Source organism: Carassius gibelio, chromosome B21, assembly GCF_023724105.1.
Source record: "Carassius gibelio isolate Cgi1373 ecotype wild population from Czech Republic chromosome B21, carGib1.2-hapl.c, whole genome shotgun sequence".
Lineage (NCBI taxonomy): Eukaryota > Metazoa > Chordata > Actinopteri > Cypriniformes > Cyprinidae > Carassius > Carassius gibelio.
Window position 1 is genome coordinate 6354130 of NC_068416.1, and position 27999 is coordinate 6382128.

The 27999-nt window shown below is 35.6% G+C and overlaps 1 protein-coding gene across 1 annotated transcript in view; it reads left to right on the forward strand.

Moving 5' to 3' along the window:
- The window catches only part of fstl4 (follistatin-like 4), a 163467-nt gene extending 135757 nt beyond the window's left edge, over window positions 1-27710 (forward strand). Inside the window, exons 10-16 of the mRNA XM_052588302.1 lie at window positions 7600-7734; window positions 10591-10617; window positions 13265-13383; window positions 14608-14757; window positions 18096-18203; window positions 22572-22681; window positions 22847-27710. Of these exons, the coding sequence (XP_052444262.1) occupies window positions 7600-7734; window positions 10591-10617; window positions 13265-13383; window positions 14608-14757; window positions 18096-18203; window positions 22572-22681; window positions 22847-23549 (1352 nt within the window). The 3' untranslated portion in view covers window positions 23550-27710. The remainder of the gene's footprint in view (window positions 1-7599; window positions 7735-10590; window positions 10618-13264; window positions 13384-14607; window positions 14758-18095; window positions 18204-22571; window positions 22682-22846) is intronic.
- Window positions 27711-27999: the final 289 nt, after the last annotated feature.

A 27999-nucleotide genomic window follows, 5' to 3' on the forward strand; every position in this document is an offset into this window, starting at 1 on the left:
ACATTAACACCATAAAGAATCATTCCAGTTTGTGGAAAAAGGGCATCCGATGACCCCTTTTAAAAAAATCCTTTTTTCAGAAGTGGCCTGTCCAAGATGCAGTGCTACATTTCAGAAAAAGAACACACAACTCTGTCTCCAAAACAATTTAAAAGATTTACATGTTCTTCCTTTAACAGCTCCTTGATCAAGAATCCAAAAGTGTTCATTGACACTAAGATCTGCGTCTTCAAGTTGTGTTGTTGGCCGCCTCAAACCAAAGAGCTTGTTTTCAGTTCATGCAGATGGAAGCGAAAGAGAGTACAAGTCCTGTAAACACAGGGAATGAGCTCCAGGACCTTTAAGTTGGGAGAGAACAGAGATATGGAGGCAGTAGACCCAAAATGGATTTATAAATAAACAGGTGCCATTGAATACGTCTGCATGTTGATGACGTCCAACCAAGTCTATTATGCAAATCACAATGATGGGTACTAACATTACATTTTAATATAAACCTGAGTGCACCATAATACAGGATGTCAAAAGGACCTAAAAGTTTGGTAGACCGTAGGTAAACAGACAGATGCATAATGGGCAGATTATGTAATGAAGCATATGAATGATATCCTCTGTACAGCCCTCAGACGCAGCAGTGGATTACAGCCGTTGCTGGCAGCCGTCGGTGCTGTGGGAGTGAATTTGCGGCTCCCTGCAAGGATGATGATGATGATAATAAAAACAGTGCATGAAATGATGATAGCAGGCCCAGGCAAATGGGCTCGTTTGGTGGGGCCTGTCGATTCCGGCGCGGTGCTGTATTGTTTACAGAGTAGCTCCTTATTAGAAAGCACTTTATTGGTTGAGTGCGGTCCATTACATCCTGTAATAGCTTGTTATTTGGATCAGATGCTTGTGCTGCTTAAGTTCTGTATGAAAAGACAAGACCTTCAAGGTCTCATTTCTCTCATTTATTTGTTTCAGCTTCATTGTTTCTCACCAGCTCGGCTTATTTATTTGTTCTGTGGAGGTTTAATGTTACAGACAGTTTCAAGCATTTGTTTCTCTGGCCCTTTATTGTGCATGTCTGTCTGTTTTCATTTCCCTCACGCATTAATATTTTAGACGCACTCCTTTCAAGCTCTCCTGTTTCTTTTTGTGCCCACAGAAATATTTACAGCATCAAGATAAAAGATGATTTCATCACAAAGTCTCAAAAAATTCACTTTCACGGGATGACAAACAACAGGCCTAGCTCCGTACGGAGACACAATGTGTCATTTTGTGTCAACGGATTTTTGTTTTCTGCTGTATGAAAAGATGGATGTGATGGACAAAACAGACTCATGATTTATACTCACAGACAACGCAAGGTAAACAGTCACAAACCATAGTTTCCGTCCAAGTTTCCCATCTGAGGTTTGAGGCTAATAATTAAGTGAATCATTAAAATATAAAACTAAAGAAATAATTTTGGTTAAATTATTATGATATTGAAATTTAAATAAACAGTTGAACAGCAAAAAAAAGTTCAATGGCAATCGCTAGTTAAAGAATATTGGATTTTCTTGGTGTTTGACAAAGTAATATTAGTTGGGGTGTTTTAGCGGTTATTGGCACACTTGTCCTTTTGAGAAGTAAACTCCCATATAGCATTGTCTCACTAGCTTAATTACTAGGACACTAGGATTAATCACTCTTACTTACAGCGCATCTTAAATGATACATTGTACTAAATATTAATAGCATTCTGTGGTGGAAATTATATTTTAAATATATAATACAACAACTGAAAATTGAAAATTTTTCTTGCTTTCTTTTATCTTACGTATTGCAAAACAAGTTTCACTTACACTTTTTGTGCATAAATTAATAAATTAAGAGACATTTGCTTTCATTTTTCTTAGTTGTCAAAGTGAAATATCAATGGTGTGCAAAGTAAAAAAAAAATAATAATAAAAAAAATGCCTTTTGCCAGCCAGGTTAGATATTTGTACTTGGTGTAATAGATACTGACCTTCATTTTTCATAATGGAATTTCATAGTTTAAAAGGGAAAGCCTGCCTCTGGGACAAAAGTATAATACAATAAAACTAAACATAAAAGTCATTTGAAAGAAAAGAAAAAAATTAAATAAATAAATAAATAACATTAAAGGCCGGAAAGTCTTTATGTCAGAAAAAAAGTCAACCTTTGGGAGATATAGTTAAAAAAAGTTTAGTTGGCAAACCTGTTGAAAAAAAAACAAACATATTTTTGGAAATTTTATTGAAACTGACATAATTTTATTGAAACTCGAATCATCCACATGATGTGTTGAAAATGTGTCAAAGTGTGTGCAAAACACTAGACCACAGTTCTGCACCATGAGGTTTTGTTCATGCCCTTGGCAGCATTCAGTACACATTCAGTATTCAATGAGTTTATGCATAATATGGTTTAATTTCATTTATACATGGAGTTGAACAGTATATGAATTTAATGCAGGACCTAGAATTAGTGGCCATTTCTATTTTCAATTAGTATTATTATTATTATCATTATTTATTAGTTTTAATTTTATTATTATTATTATTAGTTTTTTTTTTTTTTTTTGCAGGGACCTATTCTAACTATAATCTACTTAGTTTAATTACTTGAATATTGGCTGTTTATACCAATAATGCACATATTAATATTTTATTCTGCATGACTATATTTTAGATCCTTTAATCCTATGCCATACCTAAACTTAAAAAGTAACTTACTAACTATTAAAAAGCAGGAAATGATGCCTTTATTGAGGCAAAAGTCATAGTTTATAGTTAGTTTATAGTGAGATTTGGTCCTTAAAATAAAGTGTGACCATTATTTCACATACAGAATCCACCTGCGGTATATAAATGTACCTAATACAGAAATATGCAGCTGCATTAAAATCCATGTAAAAAGTATGAACTTTTACCCAGTGGTGAGAAACTCTCATCTGAACTGAGTCTGTATTTTGGAGTAGAGTAGTATACTGTAGAGTAGTGGAGATGAGAGAATGAGGGTGAAGTGAAAAGGAGAGAGCCTGAGTGAACTCTTCTGCTTCTAAGTGATCTTTGACACGCACATGAAAGCGTTCCTGTGACACAGACAGCATTCAGAGACGCTTGTGCTGTGATCAAGACAGCATCAGAGGTGAGCCAAGCATCTGAGAACTCACTGAACTTCACAAAGCTCTGATACACACGCAGAGCAGCCATCATCACACACACACACACACGCATCAGCTTCTTTTCTCATTTTACAAGTGCTGCTTTGATTTGAGGATTGCATGTTTATTTGCAATGCTGCATAATTGGCTTCATGCTCATCATTACTGCAAACACTGATTCATTTGGGGACAGAAACTCAGAATCTCTGACTCTGTAAAGGTGATCTCATCAGTAACCCCAGCTACAGTGTTGTATGAGATGAACTGGATAGACAATTATATATATAAGCTCATTGTGAACACTCTACAAAAGGCCAGTCACGACTCAGACACAACAATCCTAGAGCCGACGTCCACATTAATGTTGTCGGAGACAGCCATCATGACCTTGAAAAAGTATTTTTACTTGTGTAACTTAATATAGGTAGATTTTGCGATATTAATAACCGTCTGGGGTCTAAGGGTGTTTTGGTGTCCTGAAGAAGTTTTGACATGCCGTGACTTTTGTGATTTTTTTCAGTTGCTTATAAACGTATACGTACATGGCTAAGTCTGAAAACATTGTATTCAGTAGAAACTGCGGTTAAAAAATCGACTGTTCCCATGGTCACATTATTTGTTAATGCAGAGAGCAGTGTAAGTTCTCACAGAAAACAATATAACATGGATGAGGAAAACAAACAAAAAAGAAAACCAAATATGAAAGAGAATGACCAGACGAGACGTAAACTCAAATCGATAATTCACTCAAAACTGAAAATTCTGAAAAAATCTTTTAATCACCCTCGTGTCAATTCAAACCCATAAGACTTTTATTCATTTCTAGACAACGAATAAATATCTCTCCTCATTTTGTCCATGAAGAGGTTTTCAGAGACTAGTCAAGTCACCTTTATTTATATAGCGCTTTAATCAGAATCAGAATCAGAAAGAGCTTCAAAGCCAAGTATGCTTGCGCATACAAGGAATTTGTTTTAGTGACATAGGCTTCCAGTACACAGAGACAACAACACAGAGACAAAAAATAAATAAAATAAATGTAGGTAAATAAGTGTATAAACAATTGAGCTATAAATGATAATGGAATAGGATTGAATAAGATTCATGGATGTACTAGGATGGAGGGGTAATAAATAAATAAAATGAAATTGCACATTATTATAGCCTAAGCATAAGTGGGGAACATTTAACTGTTCATGAGGTAGATTGCCTGGGGGAAGAAACTGTTCTTGTGCCTTGCTGTTCTGGTGTTTGCGGCTCTGAGGTGCCGGCCAGATGGCAAAAGTTCAAAGATGGGGTGACTTGGATGTGAGGGATCCAGAGTGATTTTCTGAGCCCTTTTCCTCACTCTGGATGTATACAGTTCTTGAAGGGTGGGCAGGGGAGCACCAATAATCCTTTCAGCAGTCCGAGCAGTTCTCTGTAGTTTTCTGATGTCTGATTTTGATGCTGAACCAAACCAGACAGTTATTGAAGTACACAGTACAGACTCAATGACGGCCGAGTAGAACTGTTTCAGCAGCTCCTGTGGCAGGTTAAACTTCCTCAGCTGATGAAGGAAGTACAACCTTTGCTGGGCCTTTTTCACAATGGAGTCAATGTGATTGTCCCACTTCAGGTCCTGAGAGATAGTGGTTCCCAGGAATCTGAATGACTCCACTGCAGTCACAGGGCTGTTCATGATGGTGAGTGGGGAAAGTGCAGGGGGGTTTCTCCTAAAGTCCACTGTCATCTCCACTGTTTTGAGCGTGTTCAGCTCCAGGTTGTTAAGACTGCACCAGACAGCCAGCTGCTCAACCTCTTGTCTGTAAGCAGACTCATCACCGTCCTGGATGAGGCCGATGACTGTAGTGTCATCTGCAAACTTCAGGAGCTTGACAGAGGGGTCTTTAGAGGTGCAGTCGTTGGTGTACAGGGAGAAGAGCAGAGGGGAGAGAACACATCCCTGAGGGGCACCAGTGTTGGTAGAGCAGCTGTTTGACATGAATTTCCCAAGTCTCACTAACTGTTGCCTATCTGTCAGGAAGCTGGTGATCCACTGACAGATAGAGCTAGGGACAGAGAGCTGGGTCAGTTTGGTCTGGAGGGTTGTTGGGATGATGGTGTTGAAAGCCGAACTAAAGTCCACAAACAGGACTTTAGTGCGTTTGTGTTTAAACAGAATACATTACGTCAAAGCAACTGAACAACATTCATTTGGAAAACAGTGTTTCAATAATGCAAAATGATAGTTAAAGGCAGTTCATCAATGAATTCAGTGATGTCATCTCTCTTCAGTTAAATAGTGTCTGTGCATTTATTTGCAATCAAGTCAACGATATCGCTGTAGATGAAGTGACCCCAACTAAGCAAGCCAGAGGGGACAGCGGCAAGGAACCGAAACTCCATCGATGACAGAATGGAGAAAAAAACCTTGGGAAAAACCAGGCTCAGTTGGAGGGCCAGTTCTCCTCTGACCAGACGAAACCAGTAGTTCAATTCCAGGCTGCAGCAAAGTCAGATTGTGCAGAAGAATCATCTGTTTCCTGTGGTCTTGTCCTGGTGGTCCTCTGAGACAAGGTCTTTACAGGGGATCTGTATCTGGGGCTCTAGTTGTCCTGGTCTCTGCTGTCTTTCAGGGAAGTAGAGGTCCTTTCTTGGTGCTGATCCACCGTCTGGTCTGGATACGTACTGGACCCGGGTGACTGCAGTGACCCTCTGATCTGGATACAGACTGGATCTGGTGGCCATGGTGACCTCGGAACAAGAGAGAAACAGACAAATATTAGCGTAGATGCCATTCTTCTAATGATGTAGCAAGTACATCAGGCCCTTTGTTTTTGGGAAAGTCATTCTGTGTATGGTTCACCATACTTGGCTGAATCTCACGTCACTTTCATCACTTTATGGGATGTGTTCCCGGTTCTGGTTTACCTAATTAATGCAGCCTAAAAATCATTTAACGGATTTGGATATTAAAAGCATATTGGTATGTTATGTGTAAGCCAGGTTAAAGAGATGGGTCTTTAATCTAGATTTAAACTGCAAGAGTGTGTCTGCCTCCCGAACAATGTTAGGTAGGTTATTCCAGAGTTTAGGCAACAAAGGAAAAAGATCTGCCGCCCGCAGTTGATTTTGATATTCTAGGTATTATCAAATTGCCTGAGTTTTGAGAACGTAGCGGATATAGAGGATTATAATGTAAAAGGAGCTCATTCAAATACTGAGGTGCTAAACCATTCAGGGCTTTATAAGTAATAAGCAATATTTTAAAATCTATACAATGTTTGATAGGGAGCCGGTGCAGTGTTGACAGGACCGGGCTAATATGGTCATACTTCCTGGTTCTAGTAAGAAACTCTTGCTGCTGCATTTTGGACTAGCTGTAGTTTGTTTACTAAGCGTGCAGAACAACCACCCAATAAAGCATTACAATAATCTTACCTTGAGGTCATAAATGCATGGATTAACATTTCTGCATTTGACATTGAGAGCATAGGCAGTAATTTAGATATATTTTTGAGATGGAAAAATGCAGTTTTAAAAATGCTAGAAACGTGGCTTTCTAAGGAAAGATTGCGATCAAGTAGCACACCTAGGTTCCTAACTGATGACGAAGAATTGACAGAGCAACCATCAAGTCTTAGACAGTGTTCTAGGTTATTACAAGCGGAGTTTTGGGAGGCAGTACTGGCATCGTGGGTGGTGAGGGAGGGGGAGCTTACCGGCCGGTTTCTGCCTTATTTCAGTTCTAACAGTTCGGACACTGCATTAGTAAGGATGCTCTAGTCTTAATGCACATTTTTCCTATATTTTTCCACACTATTGCTATGGTTATCACTATCACTGCTACTTTGAAAGCATTCAAAAGCTGTCACACTTTGTTTATTGAGTGTATACACAGTGTATTATAACATACATCGTGCCCCCCCCACCCCCAGTCACCCTCTTTTGAGCCAGTGCCCCAGTCTGGCCCCCGAATTTGAAATACTCTAGACACGTCCCTGGTTAGGGGTAACTTGTATGAGCTGCTTCCGTTGAATTTAAAACAAGATATTTGTCATGCCAGCAAACAACGTGAAATGCACATCCTGCCAACTTTATACCTTTCCTTCCTTTGGTCATTTTCAAGAGAAACCATATCTGCTGTAAAAAATAAAAACAAACACTCAATAAATCCAAGTATTGGACTTGGCACAGTATTAGCTGCACCACAGGGAAACCTTTACGGGTTTTAAGAATGCCTTCACCCAAAGCTCTGTCAGTGAAAAATGTTATTGGTCGACTGTGGGAACAAACACCTCAAACTTACTTTTGAGATTTATGTTATTGCCCTGTAGTTGCTTGTTGGTTTTGTTAGAGGCCTTTTTCTATGGTGTTATATGTGTTGATACATAGGACATAAAGGAATTAGATTGGAAATGCACTGAATAATCTAACTGTTAGCTGTTGTATTTCTTCAGCGAATGGCAGTGAGCTTCACATCGGTAGTGTGCGTTATGAAGACACCGGTGCTTATACCTGCATAGCTAGAAACGAGGTTGGCGTGGATGAAGACATCTCATCTCTGTTTGTGGAAGACTCGGCACGAAAGACACGTAAGTGATGATGCTGAAACTGTTTTAACACAGATTGTAATGATTTTGTGAACTATGGTTCCTTACATGTAAAAAATATATCCTGTAAATGGGAGAATGGTGTTGGCAAGAATGTACAGTACAAGCAAAGTTTTTGTATTTTTTACGTTATAAAGCTAAATCTATGTGAATGAATTGAAATAACAAAACTTATAGAATTTGACTTTTACATAACAAAAAGTAAAAAAAAAAAGTTTTTTTTTTTTTAAACCAAATTCTGTTTTCCAGTTTTAATCGTATAATAATCTATTCATTCTATCAATCTAAAATTAATTCAACATTTCCCAAATTCTATGACATTCCACATTATACATTAAATTCTGTATTTATAACTGGATTCTGCAATTCTGTCCACATTTTCTACATTGTGGAACTCACAGGGCCTTAGGTGTACAGTTAGACTCGTGCACACTTTACTGTGTGTTGTTGATTCAGTCATTACGGACGAGAATTAACAAGTCAGCTCACATATAATGAAGCCACTGATGCGGAAAGGACAGTTTGTCATTAATAAGGTTTTAATGGTCATACAGCTATAAACATCTGCAAATGTGAACAGCCATGCCAATTCCTGTTTCAGAAATTACAGACATTTTCTGGACTGTTAAATTTACAGTGTTCAGTTAAAGTGAAATGAAGGTTTATAGATCTCAATGTGTCCAATGCACAAATGGAAGATTTGGGTTTAAAATTGGGAGTTTAGCCGGGGTGGTGGGGGGGTTGTTCAATTGCAGGGGTCCTGGCGTAGGTCTTATGAAGTAAAATGATTGGTCTGTGCAAGAAACTGAACAATTAACAACTTTATTACCTGCAATCCAGGCAAATGAGGGATTTGATTGTTTTCAACAAACTGTTTTTTTCACACAGTTCATTAATTTTGTGAACTGGTTCATCTAGTTCACTAAAAAGATGATTTGTGAACTAAACATCACTCCTTACGGTTTGTTTAAAGCTCTGGGTTACAGGTAATAGTTGTTCAGTTTCAGGAAATAATGTTCAGTTTATTGCGCAGAGCGATTGATTTGCTTCATAAGACCTCAACATATCATCAGGAGCCACTGGTATTAATTTTGTGTTGCCTGACATGCTTTTTTGGACTCTCAACGTGACGGTAACCTATGCCTTGCGTTTTATGAATCACTAAGGATCACAGTTTCAGCTAAAACCTTCTTTACTCTTGTACTGATGAAAGATCACAGTTTGGCTGGCAAGGCTTTATTGAAGTACTACAATACAACTCTAACCCAACATGATCACATTTTCAGTAATATAAGATATGAAAAAGAAGGCAATGTTCCCTGTCCAAAACACACATTCTGTCTTTGAGCTCCAATATGTCTTATAATAAATCAGCCATATTTTCTCTAACCCAGTGTCCTTGTTGAATATAAAAGGCTTAATAAAAGACAGATGACAAGTCCCATTTGAAGAGGACAAAGGCTGGTTATTATTGCATTTAAATCATCTCAAATAAGACCTTTGAAGAAGTCTTTTATATGTTAACCCTTGTTTTGGGGACCTGACAGACCTAAGGGCCATTTTAATATCTCTGACACTGAGTTTAAGAAAATCGAGTATAAAATTTCACTTTGATAACATGCATCAACCGTCTGCCATGAAAATAAACTTGTGGTAAGAGTGAGTTCTCTGAGAAGCCACATAAACACAAGAATAAATTCAGTGCAAAAATTGTATTGACTGCTGTAAACAGTGCTCCAGAAACACTGCTGGTGGTTGTGTCTTTTGATGAATTTTTATTGTATTTTTCTACACACTATTTCTGCTGATTAAAAACATCACTAGAATGGATATAAACAAATTTCTGAAAATGTCCACTGTGTGGGAAGGCTTCAGTAATATCTGCCTGCAGGTTTTCAGTCAGCTCAGTGGGACACACTAAAGGAATCTCAGGAAAAAAGCACAGTTTAATTTTAAAATGAAGTTCATCTGATCCCATATTTCAGCACTTACCACTAGGGCTGCAGGATTTGGGATGAAAAAAAATCGAAATTTTGACTTTCTGGTAAAAAAAATAACGATTTACGATTTGCAGTGTGGTTTTTTTTTTTTTTTTTTTATGTCACCATATTCTAATTTGTTGAGTTTGTGAATTGATGTTTTTTTTGATAAATGTGAGCCAAAATCATCACAATTAAAAGAACCAAAGACTAAAACTACTTCAGTCTGTGTTCACTGAATTTATTTAACACACGAGTTTCACAGTTTGAGTTGAATTACTGAAATAAATGAACTTTTCCACAACATTCTAATTTACTGAGATGCACCTGTAAATCATTAGAAAGGTATAATATAATCATAATTTCTGAATTGTAATTTTTGTCACAAGGTTTGCAAAATCAAAAATGGTGTACACGCTTTTATGAAATATGAGACTTTGCATGCACCCTCTGCAAAAAAAAAAAAAAAAAAAAAAAAAAAATTATGTAAAATTTTGTATGCTGAAGTAGAACATACAAATACACAGTTTCATATGCACAGCAACAATATATATTTGTATTTTTCCTGTGTTCTATAAGAATAAAGTATATTTATAATGCAGAACTAATAAGTATAGTGTACTGTAAAATAATATAATTTCTGTCTTATTCTATGATATGAAGCCACATCAGATCACAAATGGAAATTCTAATATTTCAAATCTTAAGTTTTCCAGGGGATCATATTATTGTGAAATCACTTTTATTACAGTTACACATACTGTAAACATGTAAATGTCCAGGTTAAAGTCAGTCTCATCAGTGTGTTTCTCTGCTGTCCACTAACTGTCCTCTGTCTTTCCTCATGCTGTCCATCTAGTGGCCAACATTCTCTGGAGAGAAGAAGGTAAATCTGTTCGTCTGATTATCTGTCTGATTACAAAAGCAGTGACAAACATTTTGGGAGACACTTTGATTTCTACACTTTGACTAAATTTCTTGCAAAAAGGAATCCAGGCTTATTTGAAGCATGCATTAATGTGAAGGTAAAAGAGCTAGAATGCACAGGTGCTAATGACTTTATAACACACCTGCAGGAACCCAGTTATCAAAGAAAGCTCACATGTACAGTAGATTGCTTTGATCATCACATATCATGTCATAATGGTGGTTAACATTCTGTCTCGTCTAATAGCTAAGTGTGTCATGTTCATACAGTAGGGTAGAACGGGGCTACAAATATAGGCTTTGTATTAAACATTGATGGAGCAACACATTTTGAAGGAAAGTACATTGTAAAAGTGCTTTGTTTTGTTTAAAATCTTATAAATATCTGAGGTGCTTAGGGATCACACTGAGGCAAAAGCCACACAAATACTTCAGCTAAAGTCATATGTTTTGCATAAAATCCTGTTCTAAACAACCCCTTCAGCAAAGTTTACTGTTTCTGTTTATTTAAAAAAATACAGAAATATTCAGAAAACTTCTTACACTGCTTGAAGCAAATATATACTTTATATGGCTTTACAGTAGTAACAAAATTTTTTATTTATTTTTATTATTATTTATTTTTATTATATGTTTTAAACATGTTACAAAATATGATTATTGTCTCTAATGTGGACACTGACGTATTAAATGGTATTAACCATCCCATTTGAATCCCATTATTTTAGTATCATTGAGATACTATTGTAGTTATTATTAATATTTTCAATTAGATTTTTAAATATATCTCCAGCTTTCATGTTAATTTTAGTTAAAGTTATCTTTTGTCATTTTGTAAAATTACCTTCGTTGTCTTGTCAGCATTTTGTCATTATGTTTTTGTTGTTTTTAAATGTTAACATTTTATACATATAAAATACATTACATATACATTTTTTTTTAACAAATACATTTTTTTGCTAATCGAACTGCTCACACCCCACTCTAAAGTGGACCACCATTTTAATTTTATAAAAATCATACACATTTCTATGAAAAAGCTGATTCATAATAGTGTTTGAACTGCCCCCTCGCAAATCATTGGAAGCCACTTTCCACCACTGAATAAAAACACAAAATGTAATAGCTACTTTTTCTCTCCAAAGTGTAACTTTTTTCTCGCAATTGTGTTTGCATCTCGCATTTCAGTTTTTTCTCCTAACTGTGTGATAAAAATGTGCAATTCGGACTTTTTCTCAGAACTGTTTGATATTAGCTCAAATTGCGAGTCATAAAGTTGTGGGATCGTGGGATACAAAGTTGCAATTCTGAAAAATAAAGTAAGAATCGCAAGATATAAACTCTGACTTTTATTATTTTTATTATTGTGATATATAAACTTGCAATAAAGTCCAATTCTGAGTGGAAAAAGACTGATATTTTCTTACATTTGTGAATTTATATCTAATTTCTGACTTTATAATTCACAATTTTGTGTATTAAATATAATTGCGCTTAACTCGTAATTCTGAGAAAAAGGTAAGACTTGTAAGATATAAACTCGTAATTCTGAGAAGCAGAAGTCTTTTTTTCCTCAGAACTTGACTTTTTCACTAATAATCGCAAGATTATATTATGCAGTTTTCAGAAAAAAAAATGGTGAGATGTAAACTGACTTTTTTATGATTTTTTTTCTTGCCAATTCTCACTTCATTCCTCAGAATTGTGGGATATAAAGCTGCATTTTGGGATATAAAGATATAAACTCAAAAATATATATTTCTTTCTTTCTTTTTTTGAATTGTGAGATATAAACTCGTAATTGTAAGAAAACAGTCAGATCTGTGAGATAAAAAGTGGCAATTACCGTTTTTATTTTTTATTTAGGGTTACACTTTATTTCGATAGTCCACTTTAGACATTCTACTGACTATAAGTAACTTTGTAGCTACATGTCAACTACATATCAACTAAATCTCAGAAATTTGGAACTACATGTCTACTAACTCTCAGAGTAGACTGTTAGGGTAGGTTTAGGGTTAGTTTTAGGGGTAGGTTTAGGCTTAGTATAAGTTGACAGTTAGTTGACAAAGAAAGTGTTAGAAGATATTAAGCAGACAGTCTGCTAAGACTCTACTAACTGCTAGTTGACATGTAGTTGCAAAGTTACTTACTGCTAGTAGAATGTCTAAAGTGGACTATCAAAATAAAGTGTTACCTTATTTAGTTTCGGCTTCTGCACGAATCAGTGCCTGCGTGTGATCATTAGGATCAGTCATCCGCCGTCTCGACTCATGGAGATGACCGCCAGCACTGATCATGCACAGCTTACCTGTGACTGTGTGTTTTTACACCTTCTGTTTTCTGACAGCATGACGACTCAGTGCCGCCGCTCCTCTGACGTGACCACGCTAATTAGCAGCTGTTGTTTGCTGCCAGGTGACAGACCTGCAAATGCGCTTTTTGGAGTGGTTTCAGGAGATTTTAATAGTCTCTGCTGTCTGACCGTATGACAGCCACATTGTTTGAAACCTTTTTCTCCCCCTGGTGGCACGCCGTTTGCTGTTGTTCTCTCTGAAGGAAGAGAGTGTGTGTAATGGCATGTGTGATGTTGTGTGTGCTTGCAGGGCTCAGTGTAGGGAACATGTTCTACGTGTTCTCCAGCGAGGGGATCACCATACTGCAGCCCGGCAACTGTGAGATTCGCAGACGCATCCCGCGGACAGAGAGGATTCTGGGTAGTTATGTAAGTCTTGGCTCGAACCCAAAACAAAAGACAGAAATAAGAGTAGTCATTATGCTTAATGCCAGTGAAGCCTAACTGTTTTAAGATTATTTTCACATTCTTCCAGCCCCATGATTCGTATTATTGCAAAAGCAAACCATTGTCATTAGTATAATATATACTACTGTTCAAAAATACTTTTATTTAGTAACACTTCATTTAAAGCCTTTATGTTTAATGCATTATGAAAGTATTCATGATGTATGTTGTAATGCATTCTATCTTTTCATAAATGTGTTCTAATGTATTAATTGAATAATGAATAGATATTTATTATAATTTCTAACTGTGGTTATAATTAGTGAGATCATATAATGCATTAAAAGGTGCACTACGAGTCATAATAAGCATGCATTAAAATTATTTTTATTATAAATTATTTATGTTTCAAAGCAAAGAATTAAAAAACATTATATATATATATATATATATATATATATATCGCCGTTTCAAAAAAATATGATGCATATGATTAACATTGTTAATAATCAGAAATGAGCAGGAAATCAGTATATTAGAATGATTTCTGAAGGATCATGTCACTGAAGAATGGAGTTGATCAAAGGAATAAAATACATTTTAAAATAAACTCAAATAGCAAATATTTTGAATTCTAGTAATATTTCATAATATAACTGTTTTTATTGTATATTTAATCAAATAAATGCAGCCTTGGTGACTAGAAGAGAAAAAAAAACTCTTTATATCAGACTTTTAATGTTCAGTAAGTACATCCAGATGCTTTATTTAAACAATATTATAATCATATATATATATATATGACTGACAGAATTAATTAATTAATTAATTAATTAAATTTATTAATTAATTTAATTAATATATATATATATATATATATATATATATATATATATATATATATATATTGGTTCTTTTGATTTGGAGGTGAACATGTATTGACATTGTTAAAGGTTTCAAAGGGGGTGGTTTTCACAGTGATGTCATAAAAAAAAAATTTTTTTGTTCCCATAAGAACTCTCCAGTGAAAGGTTCTGATAAGCACCTTTTTTGTTTAGTAAACAATCTAAAGAACCTTTTTCTACTGTAAAGAACCTTTTGTGCAAGGGTCATGTACCCTGGAGGCTACCGGTTCGTATAAATAACTATGCATTTTCCAAGTGCACAGACACAAACATTGGTTCAGGCATGTGTCCGTCCCTGCAGGAAGAACTGTGTCCCAGCAGCACCGGCGTCTCTTCACAGGAGTGTGTATGGGCATCAGCGGTCAGCGTGAGGGACAAGTACGTGTACGTGTCTCAGCCGCTTCAGAACAGACTGCTGCTGATCGACACACAGGCGCAGAGAGTCATGCAGGTGAGGATGTGTCCGTCTTCAGTCAAACACAGCTCTCATATCTTATTAGAGATCTCAGTAGATGTTATCAGTGCTGGGTAGATTACTTGCAAATCCAGAATACATGACAACATTTGTAGTTAGTAATATAACCCATTACATTACATGTTTTAGGTAATCTTTTCAGACTACTTTTTGATTACTTCTGACCTAACTTGTTTATCACATTGATTTAAATAAGGCAATCTTGTAACATGTTGATATAAAAATACAAAGACAAAGAAAATATATTCCAGCTGTTGTTATTAACAACATAAAGTGCATTAAACAATACATTACCGAAGTTTCCCACACTGGGGTTTGTAAAAGACCTGCAGGGGGTTTAATGAAAAGACAAAAAAAAAAAAAAAAAACTTGAGTGTGCATTACGTAAATACGATATAATGTGAATTTGTGCATTTTAATGTGCTTTAAATACATGATTCAACAACCTGAGTGATTATTCAATAAAAATGAATGTGTTTATCAGTAGTTGATGTAGATTTGAAATGTTGAGAAAACATTATTATCATCGTTATTATTATTATTTATTTATTTATTGTAAATTCAACGGTCAAACGATTTGGTTTTTGGTGGTTTCTCAAATTTCTGTTATTATATCCACCTGACTTCAAACTGGTCTTTGTGTGAATGGCAACAAAACCATTTTGTGAATGTGCTGAAATATTGCTGAATGTGTTATGTTGTAAATTATTATGATTTATTTTTACTTATTTATTTATTTATTGAATTAAGGAGAATCAATACATTTTGTAAAATGTATTACTATTTGTGTGAATAATATGTAATCATGTAATTACTTACATACAGTAATCCAGGTTACATGTGATCATCACACAGTCACACAGTAAAATCAGAGTGGATAATTTGTTCGTGGATGAATTTGATAAGAAATGTCTAACCTGAACACTTCTTTGCAGACTTTAAAATCATTCAGCTTCAGACATGGTTGAGATTTCAGAACCTAGAGGAGATGCATGCAAAATCTGTGAAATTTACAGTATATAAAAAAAAAAAGTCAGCTGTGAATTTACCGTGACTGTCCAAACTAGTCCAATCTAGCAGTGACATTACCTTTAAATTAACTATCACCATTGCTTGCTGTTGCAGACACTTCATTCACAAAGGGAAAATTCAGCCGTGGTGGAATGCTCTCTCTGAATTAAATAAAAACTTATATATTCTTTAATGAATTCTTCACATTATAATGGTTAGGGGATGGTGCTAAATGTAGGCCTAAATTGTCTTAAATAGGATTATTAAAAGAAATAAATACAATAGGCCTAAATACAAAATTCAATACAAATTTAGACCTGTCAGTTTTTAATGATTTAAGCTTAGTGTAATGATTGAATAGCCTTTATTAAAAACCTAATGTAGCCTATAGGCTATTGAGTTTCACACATAATCCATTTGCAGTGCATGTTTTTTTTGTTTTTTCTTTCCCATGTTGAGCGTTCACTCAATGTGTTCTGAGCGGTGCATCTACAGCATCGAGTCTATTTTTTGCTGTGCTGAACATGCTGAATTAAAGTTAAAGGGCATTGCTGACTTTAAAAATGTACATGGGTTGATACGAAATGCATTAATACCACCATAAATCCATATAGGCAAATTAAAGTAGGCTACTTATAGCTATAGGGTAAAGCAAGGAAAAGTACCCTACACATTTAGATAAACATGGTAACTGATGGCACTCGTGGAGTTAGAATTTGTATTATTTTTCATGACCAGCAGGGTTACTTGTATAAAAAAATTAAATCAAAAATAGCCACGAGATGGTTGTTTTTGTCAATGGTAAATTTTTATTTAAAATTGTGATAACCTAGTAACTTTTCACATTTCACATTTTCACAAAAAGTTTACGGTGGGCTGTGTTTGCTACTTGCTTAAACATAAGTAAATAAGTACATAAGTAAAACTAGATTTTATAATATTGCGCCTAAACCTGAATGTCTATTAAATATACTGTTTTATGCTTTCCATGTGTGCGCTGTCCATTTATGCGTCTGAATTGCTCATGCTGAAAGTATAGCACAGACTTAATAAAGTACACTGAGCATTGACTGCACTGCAAACGGACCCTCCCTTAATTTCATTCAGTCTTTGCTGATATAATACAGAACTCAACTCCCATGAATGCACTATAGGGATTTAAGAATTAGTGAAGACATCATCGATATTGGAGTCGACACCGAAAGTAGATTCCAGTGCTGGAGTCGACTCTGACTCCAGAATCAACTCCCCATCCCTAGCAGCTAGTGAAGCTGGGCAAACTAACATCCAGGACTATCACCATTATCACTGGCGCCCCTCAGGGTTCTGTTCTCTCCCCACTGTTCTTCTCCTTGTACACAAATGACTGCACTTCAAAGGACCCCTCTCTCAATCTCCTAAAGTTTGACACATTTATACACAGAATAAAAAATGTGTACACTTGTAAACTGCACACTTTGTAAAAAACATATCAGCACACTTACAACATATCTGTACATTTATTTAAACAACTACCGTTTTTTTCTTTACTTCTATTCTTTATATGGTATATAAATAAAATTCAGTTTTTTTCTTATATTAGTATTATATTCCATCCCTATTGTGTTATTCCTATGTATGTCTGCACTACAGTATGTCTGTACATTCTTCTGCACTGGAAGCTCCTGTCGTCAAGTCAAATTCATTGTGTGTGTAAACATACATGTTAACAAAGCTCTACTGATTTCTGTTTCTAAAAATAACGTTTGCCATTTTTTCAAATCTATGTATAAATATTACAAGGTTGCAAGGTTTCAACACTTGAAAACTAGAAATATAAACAATGCAAAGCAATATTAAATTATGAGTAAGAGCTTTTTTCATGAATCAAACAGTATTATACGTTCCTCAGTATCAATGGCTGTGATTGGATCACAAGGCCACATGACATCACATGACATCACATTTAGAGCACTTCAGACTGTGAATATGCTGTTACACACAGTTCAGTAATCAAAATACTAATACTAAGTAACTTACATTTGCACACAATTCTGCTGGTCTGTTTTGCTTTGACAATTAAATTAGTTAAAATCAACTGATGAAGGAAACATCACTTGTGTGTGTGCTCAGAGACTCAACAGCTGAGTCTGCTTTGGGCTTCATCTGGAGCATACACTACATTCATTCTGAAAGTGTTCATAGTGAAAGCACAGCCTCTAATATGACACTTGCCAAAATAAATCACAATGGGTGCTTTACTCATAACAGCTGCTCTTGACAAGCGAAACTGAAAGACTTTCCCCTCTTGTGTTGAATGACAGGCTATGGAAACAGACGCCATGCCCGTCAAACTCTTCTACGACAAATCTCATGATCAGCTGTGGCTGTTGAGCTGGAGAGACCTGCAGAAGTCCCGCTCTACACTGCAGGTGACACTCAGAAGGAAAATACTGTTTCTAGCTTTGGCCTGAATTATAATTCACCCAGATAGTTCCTAAAGACTCTCAAGCATATTAACGAGTACTCACACTTTCTTCATGCCCCACTGTTATGTGCTTTTTATTATTATTATTATTATCCTTTTATCTGCTAACTGTCTGTATCTTTGAATGTTTATAATGTTAATGTGTGATAGTCTATGCTTGACAAATGCATTTCTGCACTGACTGCAGCCTCATAACACACTGAGGTCCATTTTGACCTAAAGGAGATACATAATAAAAATAATAAAAAAAAAGATAACTACGCTTAGTTTTAAAATTTAAAATTCAAAATTTTTTGCTTTCATTTTTAGGAGATATAACCAAAAAGTCATGTTTCATGCTCTCGTTTTAATTTGTATGGAGTACCATTTGTTGTCAAAATATATTTTTCGTAAAATTTTCCATATAGTTATATTAAACAACTTTTGTAAAATAGTTCTCACAAATCTCAAAAGCTTTTCGCAATTAATTATGTTTTTGTTCATGTTTTTGACAAACATGATTATTGAGGAACCACTTCAGCATGAAAACACGATGACTTTACACATGAAATTTAATGTTTATGCTATTTAAAATAATTTATTTTGTTTGGAAACAATTCAGAGTTATACTTATGGCATAACGACTTAGTTAGAAATAAATAGGTAGGTTTTATAAATATGGATTGAATGAAACATGACTTCAATGGAATTAAGGTTGATATACTCATAAATCACAGATTTTATGTTCATATAGATTTCATAAAATAATTTATCCAAGTAAAATTTCTCATCAATACTATATATATTGCGTAATTTCTTCTTTTTTCTTTTGTTTCATTTAATTAATAAAAAGGGGGTAATCTGACGCTATATGGATTTATCTGAAAAATCTTTAATAATCTTTAAATCTTTTAGAAAATAATGATTCTAGCAACCCGAAATTTATAAATAGTATAGATTTTAAATGCATTATGAAGATTAATTGCATGTGCATTAACTGAACCGTAAAAAAATTCCAAAAATTATTGGAGTTTAAGACGAGAAAATACGATTTCAGTTTTTGTCAAAAGTTCTTGTTTAATTCAGTGCATTACTTATTGATTCTTCGTAGTTGTTTGTACAATTTACGAGCAATTTCTGAATGTGTTTCTGCACAGTGCAGTTCAGTGTCAGGTAGAGCTCCTGACTCGAGCTGCAGGCAAATAAGACGCTATCTGCTAAATGAAGAACATTTTCCCGGTTCCCACTTTATTCTTTGCCAGGTTTGATCTCAGCTGTCCTCATGTCAGCACACGCATCTGAGAAACACACAGCCTCAAAGACAGAACAAATGAAAGGCTTTTTATTTAACAAACAATGTGTAATCCAGCCCCCATTCACATGAATAATTCATGTTTTATTAAACAGCGGGAAAGTCCTCAGGTGTGTTTGCTTGTTCAGCATGCTCACAGAGTTTCAGCCGCACAGAATAATGAAGGCGTTTGCTATGAATCACTCAGAAATGCTAAAGAGCACTTTTAGAGGGAAGCTGCATAATTGGCTGCAGGGGATATGGATTCACACAACAAATAAATGGCTTGATAATATTCGACTCATTTTGAATGCAAGTAATTGACCGGGGCACTGGCAATTTGTCGGGCCCGGAGGCAGTGCTCAGCTTGAGAGGTGAAATATCAAAACCATTTTTTTAAATGGCTCTATATTTTTAGTCAAACATCTGAACCTGTTTGTCAGTTCATTAGATTAAACAAATGAAGGGAGATAGAGCCACATGTGTGCGCTTGGCTCTGATCCTGCACTCATCACGCACATTCACAAATCAAGAACTCATCATTTGCATTCATAATCATCTGCAATGAAGCCAACAGTGGCATTTTTATCAACTTTATAAGCTCTTTTAATAAAATTGGTGTGAATTCAGAACTAAACTTCTAATATTTTCATTATGTTGCTAGTATTGTAACTATTGGGTAACAAGTGAATGTACTAAAACCTTTATTTAAATATAAGCCAAGTCTGAACTTCCTTTGCACAATTTCTGAGTGGTCTCATAGCAATCCTATATCTACATTTGAGAATTGTTTTTATATGTAAATATTGCAGTAAAAACATAAAATATCCTGTAACACATTATAAATATAAAAATGGCTTGGACAATTCCTTTGTGATTATAAAGGTGCTTCTTTTTAGTAACTTCTACTTTAAAATTTTAAAAGTATATTTTAAAAACTACTTGCAGGTAATATAATATTAATAAAACATGCACTTAAAGAGTTCACCTGCCTGTATTTTTCTTAACACTCTTCAGTTTCTCTTTTTTCTGAAAATGTGACCGGAGGAGAAGTTTAGCAGTTTGACAGATGAAAATTAACTGTAAAGGGAGCAGGGAAAGCATTATAGACATGTTTAAACACTCGACATGAAGGCTGTATGGCAGTATTACACCACTGTTGGAAGCTGTACTTATACAGTAAATTCATGAATGTCTTATTATATAATAAAATATCAAAGTGAGAGTTATTGAAGATCTTTGCTTATCATCTCCTCAATTTGGTCAGATTTAGCCATGTTTGTAATCTGGGTCTGGAGTTCGCTTACTATTTACATTTAATAATTTAGCAGATTCTTTTATCCAAAGCGACTTACAAATGAAACCAATGACAAAATGTGAGTAAAACCAGAATGAAGTGTAAGTCACCAGTTAACTTTAATAATAATAATAATAATAATAATAAACTTTAGCAGCTTCTCAAAGCACTGAACACAATGTAATCAATACAGTAAAAAACAATACAAAATCAACAAGCAAATTGAGCAAAATTTGACCCCAATCAAACACAAGTAATTATTATACATCCATATTTTAATCTTAGACAAAAAAGCAACGTCAAGGTGCACATGAGGTTATGAATGTATATAAATATGCATTTTATCTGCATACAAAATGGTAATGAATTATCAAACGGTGGCCTAAAGCTGACAAATAAATGTTAAAAGGTGAACGACCTAAAACTGACCCCTGAGGGACGCCAGTTGAGACAGAGTTAATCTCAGACCTAGACACACCAAACACTCTTTCAAGATGAGTAAGTAGTAGACTGTGCTCCACAGTATCAAACGCGGCTCTTAGATCAAGAAGAATAAGAATAGATGTTGCACCAGAGTCAGAAGCCATCAACTAATCATTGCTGACTTTGACCAAGGCCGTCTCAGTACTGTGAAATTTACGAAAACCCGACTGAAGAGGTTCAAAAAGATTATTAACTGTGAGTTGGTTGCACAAATGAGAAGCAACAATACACTCAAATAATTTTGACAAAAACTGGAGATTTGAAATAGGAATAAACTAACTGAAGTCGTCCAGTCAACATTTTATTTTTTTTTGGTACAGGGGTTAAAGCAGCAATCTTTAATAATGCTTGAACAACCCCAGTCTGTAAGGAGTCATTTATAATACTGAGAACAGCAGGACACAAAGCATTAAAGCGAGATTTAAATAAGCTAGTAGGAATAGGGTCAAGCAAGGAAGTGGTAGATTTCATGCTAAATACTGAACCTCCAGTTTGAGAGACTCAGTATCAAGTTGAGGAAAGTTAGTAAAAAGAACACCAGTGAACAGTGACGTGATAGCAGAAACAAATGGAACATGTTTACAAACATTGTCAGCTTTTGAATTAAAAAAAATGAAGAAACTGTTGAGAAACGGGCATGATGGAAACACCATTAACTTGATAACTTTAACTCTAACAATGCCTGAGAAAGCAATAAGGCTTAGTATGATTATGAAATCTTAAAAAACTGCATTGCAATTATATAAATATGTAATCTGATGTGCTGTGTGTTTCAGAGTGAAGTTCTGTCTTATAACATACGTAAATTTAAAATGCAACATGTCCAAAAATCTTCCCTAGTTTGTAATGAGAATCATTTATAAAACTGTTATCAGCAAAAGAGCAGCATTTCAAAAGATAAGTTTCTCTGGCAACATAAAAACCTCTATTATTTAACATTTAAAAGCAAAGAAAAAACAACCATCAATATTATTATTGCTATTGTACTGTTATATAAAATAATAATAATCATAATTATAATCATTATTTTATAAATAAAAGTTATTATTAGATACTTTACAGTTAATGAATACTATTAAGTATCAATAATAAAAAATATTACATAAAAATATTAATAATAATAGAACAAATTGCAATTACATGTTTTCCCAATTCGTTCTGCCTGTTTTAAAGGAAAAATTGCACAGCCTGTATATTTTCTGAACTCAGCGGCTGTTGGCCCTGGTTGTTATATTCTTTTCACTCTCTTCTGTTTTTCTAAGGTGATCACTTCTGCCAGCGCGGTGGAGCAGCGTCAGATCATCCATACTCCATTTGAAGGAGTGGAGGACTTCTACTTCCCTCCCACCAACCTCGTTATCACCCACGTAAGGTATGAAACGATCACCGCTGCTCAGTGTGCATGACCTCTGTCAGATTTTCCACATAATTCTTCCAAAAATGGGAAGCTAGCAAATGACAGTTGTAATTAAAAGTGCAGCACTTAATAAATCCGTAGAAAAGATCATTAACCTGTCTTTGACCGTTGTCATCTCAGGTTTGGCTTTGTCTACTTAAAATCGGAGCCCGCGGTGCATAAAATTGACCTTGAGACCCTCCATCTCGTCAAGACCATCAGTCTGAAGAACTACAGCTGTATTCCAGCCAGCATGGCCTACACTCATTTAAGCGGCTACTATTTTATCGAGTGCCAAGTCGAGGACCGTTCGGGTCCGAGCTCACAGCTTCTCATCGACAGTGTAAGCGACGAGGTCATTGGCCCCAATCCCAACATCAACGGCCAGCCGTTCGTCTCTCCTGATGGCCGCTTTGTGGTCTCTGTGGACAAGCAACACGGAAAGCTACAAGTCCAGACCATCTCCTTCAGCGGCGAGCTGCGGACCAGCCATGAAGTGGACGGCTCGATTCCCCTCGCAGACTTGGTGTTTCAGCCGTCCTTCACCGAGGCCAACAAGTACATGATCGTGGCCTCTTCGGCGCAGGGCTCCAAGCTGGTTTTCTCGGACCTGGCTTCAGGAAGAACGAAAGCCCTCGAGGATGTCAAGGATCCTATTCCAGCCAGCAGCTGGCCTTGGGGAGACTCCAACAGGGTGGTGGTTTCCAGCGGGGTGTTTGGACGCTACTTGGTCACGTCGTCGGCCGAGTCCCTGTTCGTTCTGGACGGCAAACAGAGCAGCCCTCACTGTGAGGTGTCAGACGTCAAGAGAGGGAACACAGTGGTCTGGGTGGGCGAGGTATGAGCGGCGTACCGCGGGCCGGTTCTGCAGAGGATTGCGTCGGCCCACTCGGCCAAAGCTTGGGAAAACCTTTAAGGGATGCGAATGGACTCGATCCTAGTAGTGAGTTAAACAAACACACATGCGGGTTTCTGTATAGGTACACACACATACACACACATTCAATGACAAGAAACCTTAAACAACAAGGGAACGAATGAAGACACCCTTCAGTGCAACAGTGAACTAATTTGATGATTTTTTGCACTTCCTTCTTAGCAGAAATAGCATTAAGCAGCAGACAGGTTAGGTAATGACTGAACTATGCACAATGCTTTTTAAAGTTTGAGTGTTTTTCCTTTTTTTTCTCAGTGTGTTCACTTGTTATATATACAGTAGTCACAGCAGCAAATGTGTCCATCAGTGTCATGTCTCGTTTTTGTCAATGTAGAAAACTTGTTTGCCTTATCCCAGTGTTTCTAATCACATAATTCTACAAGTTTTGTTTTATAGTCTTTAGTACACTTCATTATAATGAACATGTGTTACAGTAACATTTTGCATTTTCCTTTTTGTAATGAGGTGAGTACTTTCTGTCATCCTCAGAGCTCTGTGTGTGTGTGTTTTATTTTTGTGAAGCTACACTTTGGGGACACCGTCACCTCCAAACATTTGCTAAAGCTGACCTCCATTTGGGGACAACATATAAGACAAATCCTATATTATATATTTGTTTTTTAATTAAATAATTTGTTTTAGAAGCACGGTGTGCGGGTTGGTCAAGTTGATCAAATGTCCCTACTACAAGGATAGTACACCATTGTGTGACGCAGGAAAACTGTTTAATAAACATACTACAAAATGTCCAAATGCAGAGGTTTGTGTAATGGCATAGAAAATATCTTTAGTTCACAACAAGAAAAGTCCATGCAAACAACTACCATTAAAGAAAAAAAGTTTTTTTTTTTGCTTCAATTCTGGTTTAAACACAAACTTTTGTTTCATTAAACTAGTTCTGCGTTCATATATTCAATGTTGTTTTCATAAACGATGACGATAACGATAACAAAATGATTTCATTGACGCACCTTTTTTTATGACGATAACGCGATGACTAGCTAAAAATGGCCATATATGATATATTACACCAAACTAAAGAATAGAATGGCAAATTACATTGCAAGAAAAGTATATTCTTGCTAAATAGAATTAGATGGCCAATGAGGTCCACTGTGCTAGATAAAAACTCATCTGGTGCATCAGATGTTTTAAAGGCAACAGAAAACACACGTGAACCAAATTAGAGCACTGTTGCACTGAACACACTATCATCTCTACTGAGAAGATCGCAAGCACAGCTTCAAATCACCCTATTTGACACAAAATAGCTAAACTGGCATTTCGATGTGCTTTCAGGCTCAGTAAGAAATGCATGACTACAATATTACTTCAGAAAGCCAGATAGTTAGACCTCAATGAACATTAAACTGGACACAAATATGATCCATTTAAGTCCCATACAAATCTAATTAAACTCAGTGGGCTAGCATTCGCTGAATAAATGTGCTCTGATTACAGTATATTAACTTATAGAGTGATTTGAGTGTGTCTTTTATGTCTGGCTTTTTAAGGGATAGTTCACCAAGAAATCAAACGTTGCTGTTAATGTACTCACCCACAGGCCATCCAAACCGTTTTTCTTCAATAGAACAGTTAAGAAGGTTTTTAGTTAAAACTGTGGTCCTTGGCGATTCATGAAATCCAATTCAGTGGCTGCCGTGACTTTGGGAGTCAATAAAAAAAAAAAATAGTCACAAAATAAATCCCTGTGGCTCCTGATGTTATATTGATGTTACAAAATGATCACTCTGTGCAAGAAACTGTACATGATATACAACATTACCTGTAATCTAGATCCTCAGGCAAATGGGGAAATCCGATTCTTTTCCAAAAACTGTTCCGCTTGGACAGTTTCAATGAAGCTGTTAAAAAAAAATCAGATTTTCCAGTTTGTTTATGTAAACATGCAATGACGTCACATATACACGAGCAATATCACACAAGTAGCAGTGCGATATGGCTGTGTATTGGCACAAGTCTGCAAATACATAGTAAACAACAACAGAACAGAACAGAACTTTTTTGCAAACTTTTCTTTCCATCATGGACTCATGGCTCTCTAGTTGACAGTTTAACAGCTGAGCCAAACACTTTGTTACTAATTTGAAAACTTCACTTTAGAACTGGTAACAAAGGAACGTTGCATTGCTTAATTGAAAGCTTATTGTATTACTGTACTTAAAGCTAATTGTTTTATTTAGAATATGAATGTCCACTGAGGAAAGCAATATCTTTGTCGTACTATCCTTTCATCTGTTAAGTGTAACTTCCAGTGCTTCATCTTACAAGGTGTTGTTAAAAGTAAAAAAAAAAAAAAATGTCCTTGTTTACAACACTCCTTCAATATAAAAGTCTATCCTGATGACTCTTTCTAATGGCAGAATAATGTTACTAAAATTACTATCATGAACACACACATTGTTTCCAAATATTAAATGCTATAATTAAATACTACTGCTATTTATGCACAATATTGTTTATTTAATAAACAACAACAACCATCATACAAGTTAAACAAGTACATTCTCACCTAAAACAATGATTGTGGATTTGGTGGACTGCAAGCGTAGTGATACATACAGTGAAAGGTTGGAGTTCTGTTCACTATAATGTCACACTCCTCTCAGCCAATCAGATTCAAGGACCAGAAAGAATTGTTGTTTAAACAATTATGATGTGAAATGTGGAGGTTTTATATGTTTAAAGCACATAAAGTGAATAAACATAAATGTTGCCCCTTTATTCAAGTGCTAGGTTCACGCATTCTATTTTCAGTGGCTCATCTGTCTTCGGTCCGAATCAATCCTCAGTTGGAGGAACTGGAGCCATTCTGGCTCATTTCAGTTTTGATTGAGTAACTTGTAGTTTATTGCATAGATGGACTTTTTTTTTGCTTCATGCCAACTCAATATATCATCAGGAGCCACAATAATTTGTGTTGCCTGATATGCTATTTTTAATCTCAAAGTGCAGGCAGCTTCTGACTGCAATTTTATGAATCACCAAGGACCATGGTTTCAGCTTAAATTCTTCTTTCCTGTTCTACTGAAGAAAGAAAGTCGCCTAAAGTATATCTTGGATGGCCAGAGTGTGAGTAAATTAACAGCAAATATTCAACTTTGAGTGAACTATCTCTTTAAGAACTGAGCCAGAAAGCTGGATTTAGTCACAGCCATTGCAATGCTCCAGTAACAGTATACTCAAAACAGTGTGAGCGCTGTATGTCTGATTTATGGAGAAAAATTTATTAAACAGAGTAGAAGTTTGTTGCAGGAGAAGTGATCTATATTAAAAGTGGTTTCAAAATCATGTTACATATACATAACCATTGTCTCGGTGACGTATGATAACCCATGTTCCCTGAAGCAGGGAACGGAGACGTCACATCATTCACGTTGTTTTTTTTTAAGACTAAACTAGCTGCACACATTTTGTACAGTCCTGATTATAATATAGGGTTCTTTTAAAATGTCTGTATTATATGTGTGTGTGTGCGAGTGTATTATGAGTTCACAGTTCTTTTTAGCACTGAAATGCCAGCCTGACTTTTGCCAATGAGGCAGAAACAAAGCATCTTGTGCCTCATTGAGTCAAATTTAAGTCCACATTTATTGTCTATTGTCCTCAGACTGTTTCAGCCTGTTCTTGTCCTTGTCATGTACATTTGTTAATTTTATTATTGACTTGTTCAGCACCTCAGTCTCTGTTTATGTGTGTCATTAAAACGTTTATTAAGTGTACCAAAACTGCTGGCAGACTTGAGACACATCAAGTGCTGTAGCCGTTTGCAGTCGCTAATCAACAGGCCAAGAACCAAAGGCTTTATTTGTTTCGTTTTTTAACAGCATTTTTAAATGAATAATAGAACAGCTGTATGGCTTTTCTTTTTCAGGTTGAGCTGTCATGATCTTGGTGCATTTGTTCTGACACACACGCTCATGTCGGCTTTTATTGCCTGTGTATGTGTAAGATTTGTAAGATTTTACAATTCTGTATATGTGTAAGATTTGTTTCTCCCATTGTAAATTGTGTATGGTGAATAAAACCTGTTCCTTAAGTTTGTAAGTTTGTATCACCATTTATTCTTTGGTTTTACAGCACACACAGCCATTACATTCACATAAATTACACAAAACACTCTTTTAAACATTTACATTTCAATCGTGACAAAATGCCAAGGACCTGAACTCAACAACAAATTATGTATTTGTTAATTTGAAATAACATTCTATAAATGTCTTTGTGCTGGTTAATCTATATCTCAATTCAACACATTTTTCAGCATTAGGTCAATAACTGTTGAAATATTGACTTTTTGCAACCGAGTAATGGCAGTAATTGCTAATTTTTTATG